At 45.8% G+C, this 17,774-nt stretch overlaps 1 protein-coding gene and 1 pseudogene across 1 annotated transcript; one reads left to right on the top strand and one right to left on the bottom strand.

Moving 5' to 3' along the window:
* Positions 1 to 801: 801 nt before the first annotated feature.
* LOC109767592 (uncharacterized) lies at positions 802 to 2,601 on the top strand. The gene has a single exon (XM_040392063.3). It carries the CDS (start codon positions 1,581 to 1,583, stop codon positions 2,592 to 2,594), a length of 1,014 nt encoding a protein of 337 aa, XP_040247997.1. The 5' UTR covers positions 802 to 1,580; the 3' UTR covers positions 2,595 to 2,601.
* A 2,321-nt stretch (positions 2,602 to 4,922) lies between these two features.
* LOC109767603 (receptor-like protein 2) lies at positions 4,923 to 7,401 on the bottom strand (annotated as a pseudogene).
* Positions 7,402 to 17,774: the final 10,373 nt, after the last annotated feature.

Raw genomic sequence — 17,774 nt, 5'->3', positions numbered from 1 at the left:
CGCTCGGGGCTCGACTTGCTCGAAGGAGAAGGCGACGGCGGAGCTGCTGGACACGGTCAGGTGACGCGGAGACGGCGGTGGCTACGGCTACGCCGGCGAGGTGGCAGCGGCTGCGTCGGCCATGGTGGAGGAAGGCGAGGGAGAGGTGCAGGGGACGAATGGAGGTGTCCAGGGGCTCGGGGGCGCGACGTGGAGGTCGTCCAGCTCGTCCACGGGCGAGGCGGCAAGCAGGTGGCGCCGTGGCGAGCTCGCGCACGCCGGCGTCACCTCTCTGCCTGCTCTGGCGGGAGCAAGCAGCTGACTGGCCACGGGCCAGCACAGTGCTGGGCCGCCAGGTGGGCTGCCAGGTAAGTTTCCCTCTCTGCTTTCTGTTTTTCTTTTTATTTGTTTCTGTTCTGTGTTTTGAAATAGTAGAAATACTATTCCATTTAGGAAAAACCTGAAAATATTCAGAGGCACATTTGAAAATATTCTCAACAGCCTAAAAATACCTTCAAGATTATTTGGCATTTTAAAATATTTATAGGATTTAAATTGCCCAAATGCAAATACTCATGGCTTGGTGCAAAATCCAGAATAGCCTCCAAAAATATGAAACCATTTTTGGCAGAGGGTTTAGCCAGGACCAAAGATGGTGAACATTTATGGAGGGCATTTCAAGTTCATTGAAAAGGATTTTAGTAAACCCTAGTTGTGTTCAGGGGGGTGCTGGGGGTTTCTGTCATCCCCATTTCAAGTTTCTGTGAAAAGTAGACATGATGCAACACTCTAATGCATGAATTAGCTAGGATGTGACAATCCGCCCTTCGCTCTATTAACATTGAATAGGCAATTGTATATTAGCTGAAAATCATATTCGTAACACACTACTGAAGTTGCTTCTGCTCAAATTGATTGAAAGGAGTGTACCAATTAATCACCGGGCATCCTCTGTTGCTTCTGCCTAAGCATTTCATCAAACATTTGACAAGCGCAACAATTGACAAGCGAGGTGCGGCGGCCTAGCCAGCAACCAGCGCAGGAGGAAAGCAAGAACCCCGGCCAGCATCTCGTCGCTGCTGTGACTCCTCACCGTGGTTCTTACAGCTGCGACTCATGCGGCCACGTCGGTCGCGATGCCGAGGTAAGAATGGCACGCGGCGGCGGGATGCAGGCGCAGGCGCGCCACCGCGGGAGATGCCCAGGCCACCGACAAAGAGGAGGAAAGATCGGATACGGTGCGTCGCTGGTGGCTCCGGCGGTTGGACCACGGGCGGCGGCGGCGGTTACGAGTCGAACTCAGATTGCGTGGTTTCTACGCGGCGGGGCATCGGGGGTCGATCTATATCAGCCGGGTTGCGGGGATAGGTCGCACTTTTCCTTCGATCCGACGAGCAAACCACCTCCTTGATAGATCATGCCCGACGTTCTCCTGGCGACCTAACAATCCGGAGAGCTTCTCTCGGTCGGCGACGGCGAGCTTCCTCTTTCTTCTCCGATCATCATTTTTGAATTTTAGCATCGCAATTGTTCTATTTCTTGATTCGCCCGTGCAATCACTTGGTCTCTTTGTTCTTTGCTGTGTCCTGTGTTTTGCAGAGATGGCTAGCCATGTCGCTGCGGCTCTGCCGCCGCTGTTGCCTACCCAGGCGCGCTGCCTCCTCCTCACGCCTCCTCCGGCGGTGTACACGGCTCGTGTGGAGCTGGACAGCAAGAAGCAGCAGCCTGGACGTGCCTCGATGAGCCGGAGCTGGATCAGAGACAAGATCGACCTTCCCGGACGTGCTTCCCGGAGCTCCAGCTGGGCCACTGACAAGACGCTCCGCCGTGCCGGGACTTTGAACGGCGGCGTCGAGCGCCTCGGCTGCGGGGAGATGCCGAGGGAGAACTGGAAGAGGCCGGCGAGCCGTGCGCCATCCGTCGACCGCTGCGAGAAGAAGCCGAGGCCTCCCACTGAGATGGTGGCAGCCTCGGAGGCATCACTCCTCGCCGGCCCCGCCTCGTCTGTCGGCCGGTTCGAGAAGAAGGCGACGGCTATGACTGAGATGGTGGCAGACTCGGTGGTGGCATCCTTCGATGGCCCTACTCCGTCGATCGATCTGTCGGAGAAGAAGGCAGAGCCTACGACTGAGATGGTGGCAGAATCGGAGGCGACACTCTTCGCTGGTCCTGTGGTGTCGATCGACTGGTCGGAGAAGAAGGTGACGCCTCCGACCGTGGTGGAGGCATCACCCTTCGCTGGCCTTACTCCGTTGATCGACCTGCCCGAGAAGAAGCCGAAGCCTCTGGCTAAGATGAAGGTGGACTGGGAGCCGGAGGCATCCTTCTTCGCTGGCCCGACATTCATGGTGTCGCCGGACCCGAGCGAGCTGCCCATGCCGGCCTTCATTGTGTCGCCGGACCCGAGCAAGCTGCCCATGCCGGCCTTCATTGTGTCGCCGGACCCGAGCGAGCTGCCCATGCCAACCTTCCTCTATAAGCACAAGGTGGCTAAAGTGTTAGCTGGATTAGTCGCTCCGATGCTCATTGATCAGCAAGGAGATCGAAGCTGTTTTCAGTATGTAGCTAGGTGGAGTATGCTGATCAGCAAGATTGAAATTGTTTTCAGTATGTAGCTAGGTGGACATGATTAATACAACTACCATTTAGTATTATCGAGCTTGGCACTGATCTTATCTGCGATGGAGTGAAATGATGGTGTTGTGCTTGTGCATTCTGCAAATAAGGAAAAAAGTGTCCGACAGACACAGCATACTCTGCAGAGTGCAAACAGAGACATTCTCGCAAACACCTTGAGGGCGTGAGCAGGGTAGGCGTAGTCACGGCGGCCATGCTCTGGTCGTGGTCGAAGATGGCCAGGCACATTGGGTGACTAGCTTTGACGAGGATGAGCTCCGTCAACTGCTTGATCGCCGTGACCCGTGAGCACGTTCTTGTGCCGCGTTGGAGGGGCTGCGGCCTGCGGGAGTAGCAGGTGGCTTTGCCCAGTAAGTGTTCGACGAAACGCGCCGGCGCCCTAGCATAGTAGCATCAGTCGCCGCAGGGCGGGCAGCCGCCGGAGCCGCGTTCCCCGACCCCGCTGACCTCCCCGCCGCGTCAGCGCACAACCGCCGGCTCTCCACGTCGCTGCGGCCCCCGGCTCACCCGCAGGTGCGTGTGCGTCTCACGTCCCCCAGCGGCCAGATCCCCCCGACGCCGCCGGCCATCATCAATCTGTGACCCATGGCAGTGCACCTCAACCTAGGGGTCGACGAGCCAGCGCTGCTGCTGCTGCTGCTGCTACTACAATAGCATGCCCACCAGACACCAAGCCTGTTGAATCAATGTCTCTCACACTAACACTGCGAAATGGAATTATGCAAGTGGAGGGTGAATTTTCCACCAGCTCCTGACGCTGCTTTTACCCCAACAAAATATAATGCTATCATATACTTATGATTCAGGCCATGTTGGAAGTAGGACATGGATTGTTTGACAATATTGTTTTCCCCCGCTTATCATAGGTAGAGGAGATACGTAACATCTGGTTGCACTGAGTTTGTCGAGTCCGCTCAGCAAATTTTGGAACAGGGGAAGCTCAATCAGGCATTACTAGCCAACCACAGTACCTTGCTTGACCTGCTTGAAATCCCACAACTTATGGACACTTATGTGACATGTTTTGATAGTCTTGCCTGGGATATTTGTTGTGTATTTGATTTGAAGCTGATTGATGTTGTTGATATGACATTTGGTTCTTACATATGCAAAAATTTCAGGTTGCAGTTTTTTTTTTCAAATCATTTTATTTTATTTTTCTCATTTATAATATGTTGCATCAAGTGTATCTTAGAGCAAGTGCAAATCTTTTCATTTTAAAGCTTGCAACCTTTATGCCTAAAATAGTTTGGTTGTGGTTGGAAGACAGTGTTGTGAAGCAAGCTTTGGCCTCTGCCTCAGGCCAACAAGTCAACTAGAATGGTCATTGGTCAAAAAATAGCGAGGTATATCTATGTTTAATTTTGAGATCGTGATGCTTATATTTGTTTCTGGCCTTGGCCCTCGATGATTTTATACTGGACTAATCTGACCCATAAAATGATTCTTTTCTATAACTGCATTCATACACCAAAACAACATACCTTCATGGTTAGTATTTACTATTTAGGTGGACCGTGTTCGTGCAAAACAAATCTCGCATGCTTGAGGTTGTAATATTATGTCCTTAAGAGTATTAAGTGCATGGATAGCTGACATATTTAGCCTATAATACTCGGAAGTGATTGACATTGACAATGAACATAATTGGCTTTCTACTGAAATAAGCTACCTTCCTATGTAATTCAAGGATGATCTGATGAGCTTTTTTATACCTGCCCCTGCTATACTATGCTACCTGTGCTAGACATTTTTCAACCTGATATACTATTCATACCTAGAATATATTTTCATTGTTTTTATCATGGTACATCTGCTGTGGCATGATGCATATTCACAATCGATAATAGATTTTGTGCCTACTTGCTTTCTTATGCATCATGATGTTAGCTCATGGGAGAATCAGTAAAAATAATTCTGACATGAAACAATATGTGATTGTTCTGAAATTAGTGGTTCCATGGTGTCTGTATCTAACTTATTTACTTTAGCAGTTCAAGAGGATGCTTTTGGGCGAGACACCCTACTTATGTAGGAAGAAATTAAGTCAGCCTGCACCAGGGGTGTACTTGACAACAACAGGGACACAAAGTTGGTCTGATTGGCAAGGCTTCTGGTTTACTCTTTACACATGGCAATTTAAACATCTGACTCTAATATAAGTGTTAGTGTACTTCTGAAAATCAAGATTTATTTCTGGTTATCACTAAAGAAAAGTATTCTTACTAAATCAGCTTTAGCTAGGAGAAAATGGAAAGAAATGTCCTTTACCTAATCAGCTTTAGGCAGGAGAGGCTACAAAGGAGACTAAAATTGATATTTTTGTGATAAGTTATCATTGGAGCGCCTCTTGTGTGCTTTCCCTGTAGATTTTCTTTGCTGGACTGCAGAGTCAACTGTTCTTATATTCTATACTCAATATTTACAAATATTAACCATTTGTGAACGGTGATAACGGTTACATGGTTTCAGCCAAAATGTCTAGCTAAGACTTTCTGATCATATAGGACTCCTACTCCAAAGAAAACACCGAAGGCGGTCATAAAGATGATGGCCTCACTACCAATCTGTTTTATGGGGTCAATGGAAACTGGACTCATTTCTGCCGAACCACAATGGTTTGCAACCATAGGGCCACACAGTTTTGGGTTTCCACCAAAGCTAGAATCCGGAAACGTGCTGAACTGGCCCATGTTTGGAATAGGGCCTTCTAGGTCATTATTAGAAATTTTGAATCTGGAAAGGAAGTGCATATTGTTCAATGCAGCTGGAATCTTACCAGTGAGATGATTACCAGACAAGTCGAGCATCTGCAGGTTCGTGAGATTGCAGATCTGTTCTGGTATCTCTCCAGATAATCTGTTGGAGCTCAAGTTAAGTGAAAATAGTCCTTGTAACTGACCGATCTCCTCCGGAATCATACCAGTGAAATTATTCATGGCTAGATTAAGCTCTTGAGGAAAAGCACTGGGCGTGAGGTATTGCAGAAATTGGTTCTTGTGCTCAAAGAAGACCTTTGGTGCAGTATTATCTGATTCTAGCATTAGCATCTCCATTAGAGCACTTGGAATTTCGCCTGTAAGGCTGTTGTTTGATATATCTAGAGAGAAGAGAAAATTTAGGCTGCTGATCCATTCAGGTATCGGTCCAGTTAGTTGATTGCCTTGCAAAAATAGCATCCCCAAATTCGGTAGCTTTGATAACCAATCAGGTATTTTTCCAGACAATGAACAATGATTTATATAAAGAACCTGGAGATTCTAAAAACCATCAATGCTGACATCCTCTGGCATGGTCTCATGCAGGAAGTTGCACCCAATATAAAGGGTGGTGAGGCTCCTGGAACTGCTAAGCATCTGAAGTGTTCTTGTGATATTTGTAAGAGAGTTATTAGCAAGTGATAGGAATAAGAGGGACTTCAGATTGCCTATTTTTTCTGACAATTGACCATGGAAAGGATTGTAAGATAGCCGTAGTGCAGTCAGCTTGCTGCAGGAGTATATGCTTTCTGGAACTGTGCCGGTGAAGTTATTGGAAAGAAGATCTAGTTTTTTTAGATTGGACAGGCTTACAAAGTTGACCTTGGTAAGTTCTCCGCTAAATTGGTTTGCCTTGAGGTCAATTGTTACAAGATTTGTGCAGTTGCTTAGAGCTGCTGGCAGCTCCCCTGACATGTTGTTGTGTTCCTAATGCAGCTCCTCCAATCTCTTCAGATCACCTATAGACTGGAATTGCTGCTGAGCTCATTCCCGCCAAGATCAAGGGTGACCAGATTTGTGAGCTTGCTGATGCCATCGAGAGCTCCTTCTAACCTATTGTTAGGCAATGAGAGGTGCTCTAACGAGGTGACCTAGCAATTTCATCTGGAAGTGTACCACTGAGTTTGTTGTAGCCAGCACCTAGCAATTTCAGCACCAAGCAATTACTGAGTCCTGGAGGGATGTTCCCACTGAGTTGGTTGAAACTGAGCTCAAGCACAGCAAAAGATGGCGCGCTAACACATGGTGTAGTTGGTATCTGACCAGTAAATCTGTTGGAACTGGCATTAAGAACGACCAGGCTCTTCATCACCTCCCATGTTGTGGATGGTAATATGCCTGTAAGCAAGTTGCTTGAGATGTTGAGTACCTGCAGAGGCTGCGCAGGGGTTGAAGATGGCAGCTCGCTCAGGCCTTCTGTGAGGCGGTTGAAGCTGATGTCAAGAACAAGGATGCTGCTGGATGACACTAATTCCAGTGGCAAGCCACCAGACAGCAAGTTCCGGGAAAGGTTGAGGCGCAAAAGTCCGGTGAGGTTGCCAAAGAACGGCGAGATGGGCCCCTCGAGGCCTCGAGAAGCCAACGAAACATCAGTGACCTTCCTATCTTGGTTGCAGGTGATCCCTTCCCATGTGCAGCAATCGGTGTCGTGCCGCCACGATGTCGTGAGGCCGCCGTCCTGCGATAGCTCGGCGAGGAGCTGGAGAAGGGAGGTCTTCTCCTGCTTGGTGCAGGAGCTGGTCGGAGAGACCAAAGAGACCAGCAGCACGAGAGCCAAGCCAAGTGAAGGCATGTGAAATTTCTTGGTGTACCTGCTGTATGAAAAACAGTTGTTGCATGGTGTTGTGGTGGAACTGCCCATTCTCAATATTTTTCTTTGACAGTTTCCTGAAACTGTCCATTCTGAAAGCATGCTAAACTACCATTTCCTAAAAAAAAAGAGCTGTCCATTCGGATTCTGTCAGTTTTGTTGAACATTTCTGTTTGAAATTTTTGGTGATGTCATTTTGATGCCACCTAATTTTTTTCTGAGTTGCTAATAATATTATTTTTTGTTGAATATTAAATTTCTGATGCCGTGTTAAGTCGAGTGTTGACTACCGGTGTCTCACTGGTAGTTGAGTGGCTATAATATTTCGTGTCAAGTAGAGTGTCATTGTATTTCAATGGGAGTGCATATATGTCATGGATCATTGTACATGTGGCTAATAACATTTCATATCAAATCGAGTGTCGATGCTATTAAGGTTTGCTGCTACTCAGATGCAATCTTCTCTTACAAATTATTCTGTTTATTATGACGTACAGAAGCATGACAACAGACTTTGAAGATTGCAACTGCACGCTTACCACTTTACGACTTTGTGGAGGTCTCGAATTCTTATTGCTTTGTACAAAAAGTCCACCTCACAGAGTCACAGTTCCCCACTTGGAAGGAGAAGATCGTAAGCTGATGGGTATGTGTCTGTGAACGCTTAGAGCATCTATAACCGGACACCTCAAACCGCCAGCTGACGGGCATGTTGTTGGAAATATGAGCAAATTACTACGAGATTTAATCCGATTAAACAGAAGATAAATCATGACTACAGCAGCAGAGATTAAACTAATCATGTGAACTAGCATAGCAGATGAACTGATCACATCTAATAAACATACTAGAAACATGAATTCTACCACGATCTCGAACAGGAAGGATAGAATCACATACGGTGCAGCGGGAGCAGCACCGCCGGCGTTGACGTTGTCGCCCATGTCATCGAGGATGAGGTTGCCGAGGTCGGGGAAGAAGTCGTCGTTCGCGAAGTCATCGCTGCCAGCAGTCGCGCGAGTGCGCTCCCCAAAAACCTGATCGCCCCTCTCCCGTACAGGATCACGAGAGGCGGGGTTCCGGAGGCCTGCTGTCCCTTCTGCCGGTGCACGCCGAAAGGAGGGATGTAGAAGACTTGCTTGGCGGCGCAATGATCTGGAACGGTGGTGAGAAACCATACGAAGCGGCGGCGGCTAGGGTAGACATCTGCCTGACTATATAGTGCGGGCCGGGCAGGTCGTGGGAGTAAACCCCACGTCCGAGTCGTCACGATCAGCTCTGTCCTCGGCTCGGCTCAATCCCGCAACCCGCGGCGCGTCGGGGCGAGGCGTGGCGTGGCGAGGCGAGCGAGGAGGAGGAGCGCGCGTGTAGGTCTCCTCTTGTCATGCTCATACAAGTGGTAGAAGAGCTCACCTTATAAAGAGGTGCAACTTTCTCTCAACTTATGAGGTGGGACTAAACTTTAGCTTCACTCACTCCACTCACATGTGTGCATGAATGGGCCAAGAGAATTTCAGAATTTTAGTTGGGCTTTGGGCCAAAGGCCTACTAGCAAAATTCCAACAATCCCCCACAAAGTCTCATTGGCACATCTCATCATTTAGTTCCAAAACATTGTTTATATACCGGTGCTTAGTGGAGACTGTGAAGTTGAACTTCCACTTAGAGATTTATGCTACACTAGATCATAACTTGAATAGTGGACTATGCCTTGAACTACAAGTTTTCTGTGAGACTAGTTTCACACAAATTCTTGACCGATACTGGGCTGCCGCAAGGCTTCCCCGCGGGTGGAGCATATACGTCGTACTCCAGGGCCTTTTCATGAATTTATTAGAAAACATCCAATTCTAACAGGCTGCGACGTTAACAGTCAAATTCATATAGGTGTGTTCCTCAGAAGATGTTCTGCAAGACGACATCTCTGCTTACCCGAATAAGCCACTTGGAACACATTAAGATAAGTATCAACCTGCCATGCTGATCAGGAGAGTATTGCATCTTCACGGAGTGGGATAGTTAATATAGGGATACTCTCCTCCCAGCTGACCAACAGCTTGTCTCCCACTTCTACTTCACGGGATCTCCGATCACATAGAGTGGGTTACCACTATGGACAACTCATGCGGTGGGTCTCAAACCCATCTCCATCGATGCATTATCTATCACATTACGTGATAGACCCTTTGTGAAGGGATCTGCCAAGTTTTTCGACGTTTGGATATAATCCAACGTAATAACTCCGGAGTTCCTCAATTTTCTGACAGATTTTAGTCTCCTCTTCACATGTCTTGAGGACTTCATATTGTCCTTTGAACTGTTTATCTTGACGATCACAGTTTGATTATCACAGTTCATCAGGATAGGGGGTATTGGTTTTTCAACCATAGGTAAGTCCATCAAGAGTTCACGAAGCCACTCTGCTTCAACAGTGGCAGTGTCCAATGCTGTGAGTTCTGCTTCCATAGTTGACCTCGTTAAGATGGTCTGCTTGCAAGACTTCCAGGAAACAGCGCCACCACCAAGTGTAAAAACATAACCACTTGTGGCCTTTATCTCATCAGCATCAGAAATCCAGTTTGAGCCACTGTAACCCTCCAGTACTCTTGGATACCCGGTGTAGTGAATCCCATAGCTCGCGGTGCCTTTCAAATAGCGCATAACTCTCTCAAGCGCATGCCAATGATCATCTCCCGGTTTTGACACAAACCGACTCAGCTTGCTCACAGCAAAAGAGATGTCAGGCCTCGTGGCACTCGCCAAATACATAAGCGAGCCAATAATCTGATAATACCTCAGATGATCTCTAGCAATCCGTCGATTCTTTCGAAGCAACACACTAGCATCATATGGAGTTGGAGAAGGTGTGCAGTCGCTATACCCAAAACGACTCAAGACCTTTTCCACATAGTGAGACTGAAGCAGTGTGATCCCACCATTCTCATCTCTCAACAGCTTGATGTTTAAGATAACATCAGCTACTCCTAGATCCTTCATCTCAAAGCAGCGAGATAAGAAATCCTTAACCTCCTTGATTAAATCAAGTTTGGTTCCAAAGATCAATATGTCGTCGACATACAGACAAAGAATAACTCCTTCGCCCCCACCATAGCGATAGTACACACCTTGTCACCATCGTTTACTACAAAGCTGGCAGCAGTTAATGTTCTTTCGAACTTCTCATGCCACTCCTTAGGAGCTTGTTTAAGGCCATATAAAGACTTTAATAACTTGCACACCTTTCCTTCCTGACCAGGTACTACAAAACCATCTGGCTGATCCATGTAAATTTCCTCCTTCAATTCTCCATTGAGGAAAGCCGTCTTAACGTCCATTTGATGAACGAGAAGACCATGTGAGGCAGCCAGTGATAGTAGCACCCGAATTGTGGTCAGTCTAGCCACGGGTGAGTAAGTATCAAAGAAGTCTTCACCTTCTTTCTGGGTATAACCCTTGGCCACAAGCCGTGCCTTGTACTTTTCAATCGTACCATCAGGTCTAAGCTTCTTCTTGAACACCCACTTACATCCTACAGGTTTGCACCCATAAGGACGGTCAGTGATCTCCCAGGTACCGTTAGCTAAGATGGAATCCATCTCGCTACGAACAGCTTCCTTCCAGTAGTCAGCATCAGGAGATGCATAGGCTTCTGAAATAGTCCTGGGTGTGTCATCCACAAGGTACACAATGAAATCATCACCAAAAGACTTTGCAGTCCTCTGTCTCTTACTCCTCACAGGAGTTCCATTGTCACCCTCATCAGGATTCTCAACTTGTTCCATCGCAATGGTGGGTTCAGGAATTACAGCGAATTCCTCACTAGATGGAGTAGGTATCTCCCGATTTGATGAACTCGACATATCCTTCATAGGAAATATGTCCTCAAAGAAAGTTGCATCATTCGACTCCATAATCGTACCAACATGCATGTCGGATACCTCAGATTTTATTATAAAAAATCTATAGCCGATGCTATGAAAAGCATAGCCCAGAAGAACACAATCCACGGTTTTTGGTCCAAGCTTGCGCTTCTTGGAAATTGGTATATTGACCTTCGCCAAACAACCCCAAGTACGTAGGTAAGAGAGTTTCAATCTTTTCCTTTCCCATTCCTCAAATGGAGTCATGGTCTTATGCTTTGTGGGAACTCGGTTTAGGACATGACACGCGGTCATTAGCGCCTCCCCCCACCATTCCTTGGAAAGACCCGATGTGTCTAACATGGTGTTAACCATATCAGTTAGAGTTCGATTCTTTCTTTCGGCTACCCCATTTGACTGAGGTGAGTAGGGAGGTGTCCTCTCATGGATTATACCATGTTCCGCACAAAATAGATCAAATTCATTGGAAAAATACTCTCCACCACGATCGGACCTAAGCCGTTTAATTTTTCGATCAAGTTGGTTCTCTGCCTCGGCTTTATAGTTTTTGAAGAAAGTTAAAGCCTCATCTTTTGATTTGAGAAGATACACATAACAATATCTAGTGGAGTCATCAATCAACGTCATGAAGTATCTCTTTCCACCTTTTGTCAACACGCCATTCATCTCACAAAGATCAGAATGTATAAGCTCTAGTGGCGCCAAGTCTCTTGCCTCTGCAGTCTTATGGGACTTGCGAGGTTGCTTAGCTTGCACACATACTTGGCACTTAGAGCCTTTGACAGTAGAGATTTTCGGAATTAAATTCATATTGGCCAGCCGCGTCATGCAACCAAAGTTAATGTGACAAAGTCGTGAATGCCAAATATCAGACTCATTATTGTGGCAAACATTATTAATAACTTTAGTGCAAATATCTGACAAAGACAGGCGAAACAAGCCTCCGCTCTCATAGCCTTTTCCAACAAATTGTCCATACTTAGAAGTTACAACTTTATTGGATTCGAAAACCAACTTAAAACCATCTCGACATAAACGGGAACCGCTAACAAGATTTTTATTGATGGACGGCACATGATGAATGTTCTTCAGACGCACAGTCTTTCCCGAAGTAAACTTCAGATCGACCGTACCAACACCTCGAACGATGGCATGTGACCCGTTCCCCATCAGCACGGGAGAAGTCCCTGTTGCCTGGTAAGAATAAAACATGGAGGCGTCAACACAAACATGTACATTGGCACCGGTGTCAATTAACCAATCAGGGAATTGAAATACTGAAAGGATGGTAGGAAAAATACCGTACCCCGATTCCTTCATATCAGTATCACCGATGACAACATTAGCGGACTTGCCGCTCTTCTCACGTTCGCGCTCCTCAAAGCGGTTAGGACACTTCGGAGCCCAGTGATTAGGATCACCGCAGACATGGCAAAGTCCCTTCCCCTTCTTATGAGAATTCTTCTTCAAGTTGGTAGAATGTGATGGCTTGTTCTTTGTATCAAACTTGCCTTTGCCCTGAGTTTTGTTCTTGTTGATTTTGAACTTGTTGGGCTGGAAGTTCTTCTTCTGTACCATGTGGGCACTAGAACCTCCCTCAGCAACTCGAGCATGTGTGTCCTTTGCTCTCGCCTTCTCTTCAACATCAAGAGTACCAATGAGATCCACAACGGAAAACTCCTGTCTCTTGTGTTTCAGAGAAGTAGCAAAATTGTTCCACGAAGGTGGAAGCTTGGCAATGATGCCTTCGGCAACAAATTTGTCCGGCAACACACACTTGAAGTACTCAAGTTCTTTTGCGAGCGACTGTATCTCATGAGCCTGCTGTACAACAGGGCGCTCATCAGTCATCTTGTAGTCATAGAATTGCTCCATGACGTACAACTCGCTGTCGGCGTCCGACGCACCAAACTTGGCCTCGAGCGCAGCCCACATGTCCTTGCCGTCGTCAAACGACATATACGAATCCACAATGGAGTCATCAAGAACACTCAGAAGAGCGCCTTTAAAGAGAGTATCGATCTTCTCAAAAGCTTCCAGCTATGCTGGATTAAGATCGCCCTCAGGCTTGCCCTTGGTGGCGTCATAGCAGCCCTTGGTCTGAAACCAGTAGACTGCTCTCGTGCGCCACCTCTTATACTGCGCCCCCTTAAAGGCAGGCGGCTTCAGATGCGCAGCAAAACACTCGGAGTAAATTGCCTATAATCAGGTTTTTGGATTGTTGGAAATATGAGCAAATTACTACGAGATTTAATCTGAATAAACAGAAGGTAAATCATGACTACAACAGCAGAGATTAAACTAATCATGTGAACTAGATCTCGAACAGGAAGGATAGAATCACATACGGTGCAGCACCGCCGGCGTTGACGTTGTCGCCCATGTCGTCGAGGATGAGGTTGCCGAGGTCGGGGAAGAAGTCGTCGTTCGCGAAGTCGTCGCTGCCAGCAGTCACGCGAGTGCGCTCCCCAAAAACCCGATCGCCCCTTTCCCATACAGGATCACGAGAGGCGGGGTTCCGGAGACCTGCTGTCCCTTCTGCCGGTGCACGCCGAAAGGAGGGATGGAGAAGACTTGCTTGGCGGCGCAATGATCTGGAACGGTGGTGAGAAACCATACGAAGCGGCGGCGACTAGGGTAGATGTCTGCCTGACTATATAGTGCGGGCCGGGCAGGTCGTGGGAGTGCATAGCTCTGTCCTCGGCTCGGCTCAATCCCGCAACCCGCGGCGCGTCGTGACGAGGCGTGGCGAGCAAGGAGGAGGAGCGCGCGTGTAGGTCTCCTCTTGTCATGCTCATACAAGTGGTAGAAGAGCTCACCTTATAAAGAGGTGCAACTCTCTCTCAACTTATGAGGTGGGCCTAAACTTTAGCCTCACTCACTCCACTCACATGTGTGTATGAATGGGCCAAGAGAATTTCAGAATTTTAGTTGGGCTTTGGGCCAAAGGCCTACTAGCAAAATTCCAACACATGTGTCTGTGAACATAGGAGATTGTCTTTGACACGGTCGCAAAGTATAGTGGTTCCAACAAATAAGAGTAAGTCTTTAGTAATTAAGCAGCAAAGACTAAGGTTCAAATATTATGGATTAGACAAAGAGGTAGGGTTCCCGCTCCCTATAAAAAGAGAGGTAGGGTCCCCGCAAAAAAAAAGGCAAAGCATTTTTCGGTGACATGGTCTCCCTCATACATCTTGTGGGTTAGACAAAGAGGTGTACCTCTTCTTGGTTTATGGACTTCAAAAAGGTTAATGCATGGTTAAATACATGTTTGACGTTTAACCTATGGGCCAACCCATTTAGACAAATATAATAATTAATCTATGTATCAGACATCTAGTTCCAAATCTCCAGTGACATGGCATGTTGTTTTCTTCGAAGATTATGATCTCATCAGAATAACCCAAAACGACCAAACCGGTGAAGATGAACTTCAGATGGGAAAGCAGATCTCGAGTAGAGAGATGAACCCTTTGCACATGGAATAAGGGTGGTTAAAGGCGATTTCAGTGTAAAAAAGTAAAGTAAAAAATATTTAGCTTATTCTCTCAACTTCAATTGACTGCTGCTGAATTTATTATATTTAATATTACTTACCGAACAGAACACCTATCAGTATAACTTCTAAAAGGTTACTGAATTTTTTTTGTAATTTTGGTGGGCATGTGTTCTTTTTCTAGGTAGTAGGTAAGTTAAAAGGGAAACACGTTACCTACAGTGTTTTAGTTCAGAATCAAGTGTTGTGATAATCATAGTGTTTACGTACTCCAGTGTTGTTTATTATTCACATTTGGATTTGGATTGAGCTCAGTTGAGTAGCCCACTTGAGAGTGTCATACTTTGCCAATATCTATTGCCAGAGTTGCCATTTTTTTGTCAGTAGAGTCGTCAATCTCTCAGCTAAACAACGGGCTGGAAACACAAGACATCTACTAAAATTCTAAATTATTATTTTTACTTCTACATGCACATATGTGGTCTCTAGGTTAAGATATGTACAATTGAGTTAGTCTAGGTCAACTTGCAGAAGTTCATACAACAGTGCACCTAGCTTAGTTTGACGAGCAAAAGTTCATACCAACTTCTCTCCAGCTCTGCTCGGCTAACTAAAAGGCTATATACACTTGGGGTGTATATCATTCTACTCTTAATATTATAGGGGTGTATACCATTGCGTGTAAATGCCCACTTGTGTCATATATTGGAACCCACTTCATTAGTTTAAAATTAAAATTAAAATTAAAATTAAAATAATTAATATGTGTATACTCAAAACACTAGCACTATTTGCAAAGCTTGTAAGCATTTTTTGGGGGGTCGGAAAAAAACTTGTCAGAAACTGATCATATTTTTAGAAATCAGAATTGATCATGTGTGGACGACCAATAGGAATAGGTACAATAAGCTTAGCTAAGATAAGTTGCCATGCAAATGTTGTTAGTCACACTCCTACAACATTGTACTGTATGCTGGCTGGATATTGTTATGCTGGCTTGGCAATTACTAAACAGTAAAACGGAGCTACCTAGGAGCCTCCACAACGATTTAGGCCCTTAACCGTCGGATCATACTCATGTACGTGCAGGATTGGCTGGGTCCTCAGTTGGTTTACGCTAATTAATTTCCCGTTTGTCCCGCTCGTAGCACAGTTTTCTGGGCCGCTACTCCACAGAACGAGTTACAAGTTGTGTTAATAATCAGGCTGTAAGGCCCAAGAGGTCCAGCTGGACATGCATAGCAGCGGGAGCCTGGTTCCTATGTGTATATCCCGGTAACAGGCCTAAAAAAATGTCGCCAACTCTATTCCCTGTTCCTCGGCGCCTCGCCACCACGTCCTGGCAGCGAGCTTCTACTACACGCGTGCCTTGGTGGTGCCCTCTCTCGCCCTCTACTCTTCCTTCGCTGGTTCTCTAGCCTGAAGCCTCAAGAGCGCTCAGATCTATTTCCTTCTGGCTGTTGCAGCTGATTGTTGTGCTGTTTTCCATTCGCCTCTCATTAGGGCAATTTAGCTTCCTCGTTCATCTCTCAACTATGCTTCGGTGCAAGAAAAACATCCGTTGTTGTTACCGGAAACATTGCAGGAGCAAATAGGCATCTCTAAGACACTGAATTTGGGACAACTCGAAGGATCACTTCATATTCGCCTGCTGTGTCATTTCTTCTTCCCTTTCTCGCTTGCTTACCTTAGTTTAGCTAGCTTTCCCTCCTTTAGTCAGCCTTGCCATTCTTTGGCCTCATCGTTTTGTTCTTGTTTTGATTCAATTCAGTTCCTGATGCATTTTTATACTATATGAGTGAGCACTTCTTAAACAAGTATATCCTCCTCTAAATAGATGTTGTCTTGTTTGTCACAACTTGACCTTTACCTTTTCTTATTACATGTTAATAATTAATTGAAAATGTAATGAAACGGAAGTATATTGGCTAGCAAATTCACTTGAAGAAGCGATGAAACTAGCAAAGTTTGAACATACAGGTTTGGGCTATCCTTTGGAGTCCAAGTGTGCTCTATCTCCACAATGCTTTGTCCAAAGTATGCACGGCTGATTTACACAGTCATGCAATATTTTGAAATCGTACTGCCAAGTGCCAAGTATTTTTGGACTATTTATGATGCCACTATTTTACTACTATGGTTTTTTGGGTAATAATGCACCTTCAATTCATGTTTAACAAATATATGTGTTGTCAAGATTTTATTATATATATCTTTTGTTATTTTCTCAATATGAACGAGCTCGGCAACGCGCGCCTTAATGATCTAGTACCCTAGAGGATATTGCTAGTATTGTAGCTGCTGACTGTAATCATCCTATTTGAGTGATGAAAGTTCCTTTCCCACAAAAAAACATCTTTGCACTTATTTCAAGAATCGATACAATTGCGAGGCAAAGAAGAGAATCAAAATTTTGCAGAATCACGCAAAGAAAACGGAAATAATTTCATCTTCACCACATCATTGTCCACATCTTTTTTTCTTTTGCATATCGCATAATTCCACGAAGGTATTAAGATGGGACGCGGCATCCTCATTAGGAGTATCGGAAAATTGATTTTTCATAACAAGATTCAGCAAAGCAGTATTAATATCACAAGACTCCGCACTAGTGGCGGGAGGAGCAATCGGAGTGCCAATAAAATCATTGTTGTTGGTATTTGAGAAATCACATAACTTGGTGTTCTCTTGAGTCATGATGACTACACAACAAGATTGCACTTAAAAAAACAGACCCGGCAAGAAAACGACGAACGGAAAAAGAGGGGCGAATAAAACGGAAAAATTTTGTGAAGTGGGGGAGAGGAAAACGAGAGGAAAATGACAAATAATGTAAATTGCGAGGAGATGAGATTTGTGATTAGGAACCTGGTATATGTTGAAGATCCTCCCCGGCAACGGCGCCAGAAATTCCTTTTGATGGCGGCTTGAAGCTACGTCGGTATTTCCCCAAAGTGGAAGGGATGATGCAGCACAACAGCGGTAGGTATTTCCCTCAGATATGAAACCAAGGTTATCGAACCAGTAGGAGAACCAAGCAACACAACGTAAACAACCCCTACACACAAATAACAACTACTCGCAACCCGACATGTAAAAGGGCTTGTCAATCCTTTTCGGGTAGCGGCGCCCCAAGATGGGCAAACGGACGTGAGGAAAATTGTAGTAGATTGATAGAACACCAAATAAAATAAATAAGAATAAAACACAGC

Source organism: Aegilops tauschii, chromosome 6, assembly GCF_002575655.3.
Source record: "Aegilops tauschii subsp. strangulata cultivar AL8/78 chromosome 6, Aet v6.0, whole genome shotgun sequence".
Classification (NCBI taxonomy): Eukaryota; Viridiplantae; Streptophyta; class Magnoliopsida; order Poales; family Poaceae; genus Aegilops; species Aegilops tauschii.
This window is presented reverse-complemented; position numbering and strand designations above follow the sequence as displayed.